General features: G+C 43.9%; 1 protein-coding gene across 1 annotated transcript in view; it reads right to left on the bottom strand.

The window, feature by feature from the left end:
• The window catches only part of AADAT (aminoadipate aminotransferase), a 29218-nt gene that overhangs the window by 12808 nt on the left and 5129 nt on the right, over positions 1 to 11281 (bottom strand). The window contains exons 4-8 of the mRNA XM_024130810.3: positions 10243 to 10317; positions 6495 to 6704; positions 5382 to 5447; positions 1646 to 1728; positions 1123 to 1219 (exon numbers count right to left, since the gene is read on the bottom strand). Coding sequence (XP_023986578.1) covers positions 1123 to 1219; positions 1646 to 1728; positions 5382 to 5447; positions 6495 to 6704; positions 10243 to 10317 — 531 coding nt within the window. The remainder of the gene's footprint in view (positions 1 to 1122; positions 1220 to 1645; positions 1729 to 5381; positions 5448 to 6494; positions 6705 to 10242; positions 10318 to 11281) is intronic.

Raw genomic sequence — 11281 nt, 5'->3', positions numbered from 1 at the left:
GGCATGGACATATATACACTACCAAATGTAAAATAGATAGCTAGTGGGAAGGAGCCGCATAGCACAGGGAGATCAGCTCGGTGCTCTGTGACCACCTAGAGGGGTGGGATAGGGAGGGTGGGAGGGAGACGCAAGAGGGAGGGGATATGGGGATATATGTATACATACAGCTGATTCACTTTGTTATATAGCAGAAACTAACACAACATTGTAAAGCAAGTATACTCCAATAAAGATGTTTAAAAAAAAATTAGTTCCAGAAATTGAACAAATGTTATGATAAAAATAAAGAGACAAATTGACAAAAAAACAAACAAAAAAAACCCCCAAACACATACAGTCGATACATGAAGTTATACAATATATTCAGAGATTTTCTATCCAAAATGGAAGTTCTAAATGTTGTAAATGGATAGTGAAATTTGGTTGATAACAGATACAGAAAATATGGAAAGAGTCCCCAACTTGATAAAACACGGGGACACGTGCACTTTGTGGAGTGTATAATATCAAAGAAATGTCCATTCTACATAAACTACACCTTTTGCGTTCTTAGGTAGCAGTTCTGTCCTTAAGGTTGGTTCTCAAGATTGCCTTAGGGATGGGTCCAATCATTTCTCAAAGCTTGTGAAGAAATTTATACATTCGCCACAAATAATTTTACTGTATTTAATTAAAATACATTCCAGCCGCTGTTTGTAGGGAGCTTAGCACATGGGCAGTGAAGGGAGAGATCAGGCCACCATGCGGTTTTGGAACCCTTGCTCTCTGATTCCAGGACAACGAAGCTAACGGTGTGTTACTTCAAACCTCTTCTGTCCTGTCGAGTCCAGCACAGTTTTTATGGGGTTCCTGAGCTAGATGCCAGGACACAGCTGAATAAGACCTCTGACCCTCAAGGGGTTTGGTCTACACTGTGAAACAGCACCAGGTCCATTCAAATCTCTTTTGACTTTTAGAGCAAACATCTGCTGTGCGTGGTCTCCTAATTCAGTTCATGTGGAACTAGAGATGCAATCAGTGATTTCTCTCCCTGCCATGTTCACTCAGTCTTATTTGCCAACATCTATTTTGTTTTGTGATCTGATTCAAAAAAATTCCTTTTTCTTAAGTTGTCCGTACCTGGGCAAAAGTGCTGGGGTGCATTGTTGAAACTTGTATGTGTAAAACAATTCTCTCGATCAAGGGCTTTGGGCCAGTGATAAACCCTATTCGCAACCTGCACAAAGAGAGAAAAGGCACAATACCAACCCTGCATTAACAATTAATACCTTGTTACTGATTTCATGGGGAAGAAAGTTGTAACCTGGGGACACATGGACCTAGACAGTTAACACATTCTAATAAAACTACTCATTTAAAATACACATTTAAACTTAATTTTACACTTAAAATAGACCATGTATTTCTAAATGTGCTCTTTCGTAAATGTAACCAAAAACCTGACCAGTCCCCATTAAGCGATAGCTTAATGGCCAAGTATCTTTGACCACAGGGGACAGATTGGGAGAAGAGCCTGGTATTAACAGGCAATCAAATGGGGATACAAGCATCTTAAATGAGAAGAACTGTTTGCACTAAAAGATGCTGAGGTGCTGCCTCTGTCACCTGTAGATGCAGCCTGAAGGCACAGCCAGGGCCTTACCCAGAGGACAGGACTTTGGAAAAAGAGTCAGCTCGGATGACACGCCCATCAACGTCCATGGAGAGAAAGGTCGGCGCCCAGGGCTTGAAATGGAAGAAAAATACTGTTGGTTTGGGAAGTCTGTTAACAGAGACCGTACGCCTACTTTGTGCAGAGAGTGAGGAGGAACGGATTTGGAGAACAGTAGGACAAACATCCTTTTTCTTGTCTGCATCTCAGCCCTTTGAAATGGAGTAAGAACCAGAGATGCAGGTTCTTCTAGTCGTATCTGCCGATCTTCACGGCTTTTCTGCCAAACACACCCACACGTCCTCTCACTTGCTCACGATGCCACTGCCGTGGGTTTAGAGAAACCTCACACAGGACCTCCTTGTCCCAAGGCTTGAGATCCAGGATGAACAGATTTCGAGGAGGGATTCAAGAAAAACTAGTTTGGAAAAGACCAAAACGAAGAGGGCCACCAGCATTCAGGGCTGTTTAGGAAGAGAGTGCTGACCCTGAGACCGACTAGAACCACAAAAAAGGTGCAAGTGAAGACGAGCAGTGTAGTCAGTGTGCAATGCTGCAACTTCCGTATTTACTTCAAAAGTCAGTGCCAGCAAGACAGGGGGCCACGGTCGTGTTGAAGGTGGGCGGCAGGCGGACATGGTATTCAGGCAAACTAGATAAAAAGCCAAGAGTTCTGTTTCTTCTCCGCAGGTATAAAGTGGGGACTGAGTGCACGTGTCTGTTCTGTGCAGCCCTGAGGGCAAATACCGTGTTGGATTTTGAGGAATTGGGCATTAGGGGTCTGTACCACTACTGCTGTCTCCTAGGAAACCATGCTCGTGGACAGTGGTGTACATATACAGTGGGAAAGGATCTAAAAGCCCATCATTCTGCAGCAAAGTCCCCGAGCCTAAGTGACAGGGACGGCAAGCAGGCGGCAGGATGCTAGGAACGCCCCTCCTCTGCCCACCTCCCCCTCCCTGACTGAGCGCGGCCCCCCTTCTCCTTCCGCCTGGACGTCGGCCACCCCCGAGAGACTGAGGTTGACACCCAAGGAGACACCCACTCCATAACCCTGGCACGATGTCTAAGGAGCCACGACCTGGATTTGGAGTCCAGACGACCCTCACCCTTGACCCACTCGACCCTCCACGTGCCTGGCACAGACAGCCAGCCACTCTTCTATAGGTAAGGAATTTCTGGAAAGAGCAGAAATAGCAGAGATGAAAATCCTCAGCAGCCCGGCTAGACTCGCATCAGCACAGTAACTTACAGCCGCTTGTCTACTGATTGTGGGCTGAGTTGGCACTGCACCTACCTTGTTGAACTGCATAAAATAGTAAGGATCGTCTTCTATGATGAGGAAGTCGTATTTTCTTGCGAGCTAAAAAAAGGTTAAAGGAGCATATTTATTGCTTCACAGCGCTCGAAGATGAAAATCACTTGGAATCACAGTTCTTTGTACTCATTCATTCATTCATTCATCCAAGAAGCTACCGAGGGCTCCCTGTCCTAGGAGGAGGATGAGGCCAGGAACCGGCCCTAAACGCTGTGTCCTCAGGGAACTTACGTTCTGGTGGGAAAGACAGAACGCACATGAGCCAGTGGATAGTGAACAGAGGATTAGGAGGGAGGTATTGAGGGCTGGGCAGAAGGTTAAAGAGGGTGATGTCTGAGAGAGAGAGAGAGTGACACGGAAGCTCCAGGAGAGCTCAGGCTGGCAGGAAGGATCAGGCGTGCAGATGACAGGGGAGGAGATTTTAGACTGAGGGACCAGGAGCAAAGGCCCTGGGGGTGAGAAACTCCTTGGCATGTTTAAGGGACAGACGTTTATAGAAGGCATAGGGGGGTAAGGGACAGAAGGAAGGCTGTGTAGCTGCAACAAGAAGGATGTGAGAGACCCTAGCCTGAGAACAGAGGCGACCTGGGGGTCGCATCACTGTGTGTGGCAGGTGAAGGACGCTGGTCTTACTTTAAGAGCGGGGCAGCAGCTGGAGGAGGGGCTGTAGGTCTACACTTGAGCAGGAAGGACGCCACGAGCTGGGGGAGGAGCTGTGAGGAGGGGGGCAGTCGCAGGGTCCGGGAGGGCGGGCGGCCAAGGAGACGGTGGGTTTGGATAACCTTGATGGGAGCCACGGGATGGATTGGAGGTGGGGATGAGGGGAAGAGAGAAGGAAGAGAGGAGAGGGAGAGGTGAGTTTAACACTACAGCAACAGTAACATCTCTTTCAACCAAAATATCAATTAAAGGGAAAGGAAAACCTCATAGCAAGAGCGTAATAGTTTCTTGAGTTTAAATTTATGGGGACGCTTTTATTAAAAATCATCTTCCTTGAGAGCAAGAAGCTAATCAGAGAAGGAACTTGAGAGCACTCTTCTAAAGGGTCGGAAAGAAACAAGAACACAGCCACGGAACACATTCTTTGAAAATACCTCATAGATTTCCTTTTTGCGGTTAGTTGTTAATGAGTTCCCGGCAGGGTTGTTGCCATTTGGGACAGTATAAAGAAATTTGGGGGTGTTTTTCTTGGGGTTCTTTGAATCTTCTGGTTTCCATTTGGAAAGTATTCCTCTGAGGGAGTCTGGAATAATCCCGTGTTCATCACTGGAAATGTTAATCATGTTGCAGCCCAGGGGTTGCACCTGTGGAGGACAGGAGAAAAGAAAACCCAAGACTCAGACATGATACAAAAAATATCATAGTCACTGGTTCTTACAGTAACGAAAATGTTACCACTTATACCCTGAAACACAAACCTGCACTCAGTATTTTCTGATCCCATTGTTGCCCCGGTAAAGCTTCCATTACGGTTCAAAAATAGTCCCTGTCAATTCCTAGAGGAAGGGTAGACATCCCTGCTCATGTATGTCAGGCTTGGCCAGGGGTCTGGCTTTGGTCAATAAATTGCATGCAGAAGTGATGGGTGTTCCTTCCAAGCAGAAGCTTTAAATCCCACTTGGGTCTCTCGTTCCGTGTTCCTGCTGCTGTAAGACTGGCAGCGGTCCAGATGAGGCTGCTTCTGTCACTCTGGGGCCTGGGATGAAGATGGCATGGCACAGAGCTCGGTGGCCTGACCGTGGACACGGCGTGTGAGAGAAAGACAGGACTTTGCAGCCATAGGCCAGCGAGATAAGGAGTCAGCTATCCCACAGCATAACCCAGCCTCTTCTGACTGTATCATCTTTATAATTATGGTTAGAACTGCTTCATAAAATAGGAGTTTATTAAGGAATTTTTTACAAAGTAAATTAATCATATAAAGCATCTGTGATGCTAATACATAAAATAATTATAAGCAGAGGTGATATTCAAAATATTGGACAAGTGGTGTAGCATGGGCCCTTCAGATACATCCTGTAGGCCCCATGCCAGGCCAGCATTAGCTCTGTACCATGGGGGGTTCAGGGTGGTCTTAGGAGAGGAGCCAGGGGAGCCAGGGAGCATAATGGCAGTGGCTCATCAAGGCATGTGGAAGTATTTCAATACTGTACCAATTGCAGAGGCTGAAGTTGAAAGTAGTAGCCTTGCTTATAGACATAGTTTTATAAAAGTCTTGTATTTTTATGTTTTATGTTCATAAAGAAAAAATTGGGACTTATTAATAACAAGCAAAGGAAACCATCAACAAAATGAAAAGACAACCTACAGACTGGGAGAAAATATTTGCAAACAATGCAACTGACAAGGGATTAATTTCCAAAGTATACAAACAGCTCATACTGTGGGCTGAGTTGGCACTGCACCTACCTTGTTGAACTGCATAAAATAGTAAGGATCGTCTTCTATGATGAGGAAGTCGTATTTTCTTGCGAGCTAAAAAAAGGTTAAAGGAGCATATTTATTGCTTCACAGCGCTCGAAGATGAAAATCACTTGGAATCACAGTTCTTTGTACTCATTCATTCATTCATTCATCCAAGAAGCTACCGAGGGCTCCCTGTCCTAGGAGGAGGATGAGGCCAGGAACCGGCCCTAAACGCTGTGTCCTCAGGGAACTTACGTTCTGGTGGGAAAGACAGAACGCACATGAGCCAGTGGATAGTGAACAGAGGATTAGGAGGGAGGTATTGAGGGCTGGGCAGAAGGTTAAAGAGGGTGATGTCTGAGAGAGAGAGAGTGACACGGAAGCTCCAGGAGAGCTCAGGCTGGCAGGAAGGATCAGGCGTGCAGATGACAGGGGAGGAGATTTTAGACTGAGGGACCAGGAGCAAAGGCCCTGGGGGTGAGAAACTCCTTGGCATGTTTAAGGGACAGACGTTTATAGAAGGCATAGGGGGGTAAGGGACAGAAGGAAGGCTGTGTAGCTGCAACAAGAAGGATGTGAGAGACCCTAGCCTGAGAACCGAGGCGACCTGGGGGTCGCATCACTGTGTGTGGCAGGTGAAGGACGCTGGTCTTACTTTAAGAGCGGGGCAGCAGCTGGAGGAGGGGCTGTAGGTCTACACTTGAGCAGGAAGGACGCCACGAGCTGGGGGAGGAGCTGTGAGGAGGGGGGCAGTCGCAGGGTCCGGGAGGGCGGGCGGCCAAGGAGACGGTGGGTTTGGATAACCTTGATGGGAGCCACGGGATGGATTGGAGGTGGGGATGAGGGGAAGAGAGAAGGAAGAGAGGAGAGGGAGAGGTGAGTTTAACACTACAGCAACAGTAACATCTCTTTCAACCAAAATATCAATTAAAGGGAAAGGAAAACCTCATAGCAAGAGCGTAATAGTTTCTTGAGTTTAAATTTATGGGGACGCTTTTATTAAAAATCATCTTCCTTGAGAGCAAGAAGCTAATCAGAGAAGGAACTTGAGAGCACTCTTCTAAAGGGTCGGAAAGAAACAAGAACACAGCCACGGAACACATTCTTTGAAAATACCTCATAGATTTCCTTTTTGCGGTTAGTTGTTAATGAGTTCCCGGCAGGGTTGTTGCCATTTGGGACAGTATAAAGAAATTTGGGGGTGTTTTTCTTGGGGTTCTTTGAATCTTCTGGTTTCCATTTGGAAAGTATTCCTCTGAGGGAGTCTGGAATAATCCCGTGTTCATCACTGGAAATGTTAATCATGTTGCAGCCCAGGGGTTGCACCTGTGGAGGACAGGAGAAAAGAAAACCCAAGACTCAGACATGATACAAAAAATATCATAGTCACTGGTTCTTACAGTAACGAAAATGTTACCACTTATACCCTGAAACACAAACCTGCACTCAGTATTTTCTGATCCCATTGTTGCCCCGGTAAAGCTTCCATTACGGTTCAAAAATAGTCCCTGTCAATTCCTAGAGGAAGGGTAGACATCCCTGCTCATGTATGTCAGGCTTGGCCAGGGGTCTGGCTTTGGTCAATAAATTGCATGCAGAAGTGATGGGTGTTCCTTCCAAGCAGAAGCTTTAAATCCCACTTGGGTCTCTCGTTCCGTGTTCCTGCTGCTGTAAGACTGGCAGCGGTCCAGATGAGGCTGCTTCTGTCACTCTGGGGCCTGGGATGAAGATGGCATGGCACAGAGCTCGGTGGCCTGACCGTGGACACGGCGTGTGAGAGAAAGACAGGACTTTGCAGCCATAGGCCAGCGAGATAAGGAGTCAGCTATCCCACAGCATAACCCAGCCTCTTCTGACTGTATCATCTTTATAATTATGGTTAGAACTGCTTCATAAAATAGGAGTTTATTAAGGAATTTTTTACAAAGTAAATTAATCATATAAAGCATCTGTGATGCTAATACATAAAATAATTATAAGCAGAGGTGATATTCAAAATATTGGACAAGTGGTGTAGCATGGGCCCTTCAGATACATCCTGTAGGCCCCATGCCAGGCCAGCATTAGCTCTGTACCATGGGGGGTTCAGGGTGGTCTTAGGAGAGGAGCCAGGGGAGCCAGGGAGCATAATGGCAGTGGCTCATCAAGGCATGTGGAAGTATTTCAATACTGTACCAATTGCAGAGGCTGAAGTTGAAAGTAGTAGCCTTGCTTATAGACATAGTTTTATAAAAGTCTTGTATTTTTATGTTTTATGTTCATAAAGAAAAAATTGGGACTTATTAATAACAAGCAAAGGAAACCATCAACAAAATGAAAAGACAACCTACAGACTGGGAGAAAATATTTGCAAACAATGCAACTGACAAGGGATTAATTTCCAAAGTATACAAACAGCTCATACAGCTCAATATCAAAAAACAAAAAAACAAAACAACCCAATCAAAAAATGGACGGACGACTGAAGTAGACATTTCTCCAAAGAAGACATACAGATGGCCAACAGGCACATGACAAGATGTTCAACATCCCTAATTATTAGAGAAATGCAAATGAAAACCACAATGAGGTACCACCTCAAATGAGTCAGAATGCCCATGATCAAAAAGTCTACAAATAATAAATGCCGGAGAGGGTGTGGAGAAAAGGGCCTCTGACATTGCTGGTGGGAATGTAAATTGGTGTAGCCACTATGGAGAACAGTGTGGAGGCTCTTAAAAGACTAAAAGTAGAGTTACCATATGATCCAGTGATCCCACTCCTGGGCATATATATGGAGAAAAGTATAATTCAAAAAGATACATGCACCCTAATGTTCATAGCAGCACTATTGACAATAGTCAAGACATGGAAGCAACTTAAAATGTCCATCAACAGATGAATGGATAAAGAAAATATGGTACTTTATACAATGGAATATTACTCAGACATAAAAAAGAATGAAATAATGCCATTTGCAGCAACATGGATGGACGTAGAGGTTATCATACTAAGTGAAGTAAGTCAGAGAAAGACAAACATCACATGACAGGAGTCTAAGACAAGGCTACAAATGAACTTATTTACAAAACAAACAGACTCACAGACACAGAAAACAAACTTATGGTTACTAAAGGGGAAAGGTGGGGAGGGATAAATTAGGAGTTTGGGATTAACATATACATACTACAATATATTAAATAAATAAACAGCAAGTTCCTACTATATAGCACAGGGAAGTATATACACTCAATATCTTGTAATAACCTATCATGGAAAAGAATGGGAAAAAGAACAGATATATATATATATCTGAATCACTTTGCTGTATACCTGAAACTAACATGACATTGTAAATAAACTATATTTCAATAAAAATTAAGAAAAAAACCCCAATAATTGAGTGAAGTTCTCAGAAAAAAATTTTTCAAAGGATATGCAAACACATATTAGTGGTCAAATGTAGACTTATGCACTAAGTGAGAATAATCCAGACCCTACTTATGGCAAATTTAAAAGGTCTTAGACTTTAAAAACACATCTACGTGAATAAAACAAGTTCATATTGGGCCATGAGATAAACACACATGGACCGTCAGCATATTCCCTCACAGTGTGGCATTGGTTTCTGTTTGGGCGTGTGAAAACGTGTGTGCACCGTGCTATTTACATAGATACAAGTTTTACATTTACAGGCATTGTGTAATCTTACATTTTTGGAGTTCAGGAAAATAATGAATAATTAGTATCCAATGATTAAGGCCATTATTTTACTTTAGTTTTTAAAATTGTGGTAAAATATATATAACAAAAAATCTGCCATTTTAACGTGTGGGATTCAGTGGCATTAATTACGTTCATAATGTGTGCATCTCTCACTATCAATTTCCAAAATCTTTTCATCACTCTAAACAGAAACCCTGTAGTCATTAAGCAACAACTCCCCATTTCCCCCTCCCCCAGGCCCTGGTAACCCCTCATCAACTTTCTGTCTCTATGAATTTGCCTATTTTTGATATTTAGTACAAGCGGAATCATACAATATTTGTCCTTTTGTGTCTGGCTTCTTTCTTTGAGCCCCTGCTGTGATGGGCAGTGCTTTACTCCTCAGAGAGCAGGTGAGGCTGATGGTTAGACAGTTGTTACGTTGAGTTGAAACTGTTTCCCTGTAGTTTCCACCCTTTGATTCCACTTCTATGAACCTGAGGACATGCACAGATAAATCTAACTCCTCTGTCACATGGCTAGCTTTAATGTACTTGACAATTCTCATGTCCCCGTGGAGTCTTCTCTTTCTTCAGAAAAGAGCATAGTTCCTAAAACAATTCAACCTACGGTATTATTTCCATTTCTTTGTTCACTCTGGTCGCTTTTCTCCAACTGTGCTCCAGTCTGTATTCACATCGACCCAAAAGCACTGTGCCCCCGACAGTGGTGTGTTCTGACCAGGGCACAGCAGAGCAGGAGATCCGATTCCTCATTCTGGACATTAGAGTCCCATTAATTAACACTGGAGAGGAAAGTCCTAATCATCCCATGTTACTGTACAGTTATTCTGCATTGACATATGATCATCCTTAGGCATGTGGTAATATAGATGGTAGTGAAAAAATGTCTTCGTAAATTGTCACATTTCAGGTGGAATATTAAGAAATCTGGACATGATTTTGCGCAACCCAATTTTAGCACCTCTACATTTAGACTTTGTAAGAAGAAATGTATAAAGCAGAGGGTACATTTCACATATTTTGCATATATTAATGATTCTCCTGTTTAAGAAGAAAGATGCTATTTTATGTTTCAGTGGACAGATAATTCTCAAGGTGCAGTGGTTTCTTATTTGTTGTAAGAGAGGGAGTTGCCTTTTGTAGAAATGTGTACTCACAGCGTGAATTGTTCCTGAATAAATAGGTTCATTTACGAGGATATTATCTCCAGGATTAACGATCATTTCAAATACCTAACAAAAGAAGCATAGGTTAGCTTGGTTAGTATGGTTTCCAGTCTTAGAAAACACCTCCTCCCTTTTTTTTTTTTAGTTTGGGCTCACTAGGATTCTAGAGAAGGAGTTGGCAAGTTTTCTGTAAATGCCAGATGGGACGTATTTTGTGAGCCCTGGTGTCTCCATTGCAACTACACATCTCTGCCTCAAGGTGAGAAAGCTGTAGACAATACGTCAGCCGATGGTGTGGCTGAATTCCAATAAAACTCTATTTACAGAATCAGACAAGGGCTGGCTTGGCTCTCAAGCCACAGTTTGCAAACCTCCGTTCTAGGTTTAAAAAAAAAAAAAAAATATATATATATAAAACTGGTTTGGCTCCTAAAATTCATGTATTCCTTCTTTGAATAATTTAAAAATCTTTGCTATAAGCCAGGACCTATGGAGACAAACTGATGAGTATAGTGGGATGGTTTTTACCCTCGTGGAGTTGCTAGTCCACTGAAAGCCAGATTCTAGTCAAATAACTACTCAGATAAATGCATATGTAAAATCGGTGATAAGCGCTCTTACGTGTAGATGCCAATGCTCTAAGTGCTCCTTGTAGGAGGACTTGGGCACTCAGGGAACTTAGAGCATTCAGGGAGGGCTTCCCTGAGGAAGTGATGAGTAGGAGGAGGGGTGACAATACCTACACAGTTTGAGAAACTGAAAGAATCCTGTGGCTTGAGGTGGAGTGTGAAGAGGAGAGTGGAAGGAGGTCGGAGGGAAGTGGGCAGACAGCGTCCCAGGAGGCCTTTGGGCCAAGTGAGCCCAGAGAGAATTTTAAGTAGAGGGCGGGCCCGGGGAGTCAGGAGACCTGACAGGCATTCGAGAAAGTCATTCTCGCTGCAACCTCAAAGTATCAGAAAGGAATGAGAGGGCTTCCCTGGTGGCGCAGTGGTTGAGAGTCCCTGCCGATGCAGGGGACGCGGGTTCGTGC

Source organism: Physeter macrocephalus, chromosome 9 (assembly GCF_002837175.3).
Source record: "Physeter macrocephalus isolate SW-GA chromosome 9, ASM283717v5, whole genome shotgun sequence".
In the NCBI taxonomy this organism is placed as follows: Eukaryota; Metazoa; Chordata; class Mammalia; order Artiodactyla; family Physeteridae; genus Physeter; species Physeter macrocephalus.
This window is presented reverse-complemented; position numbering and strand designations above follow the sequence as displayed.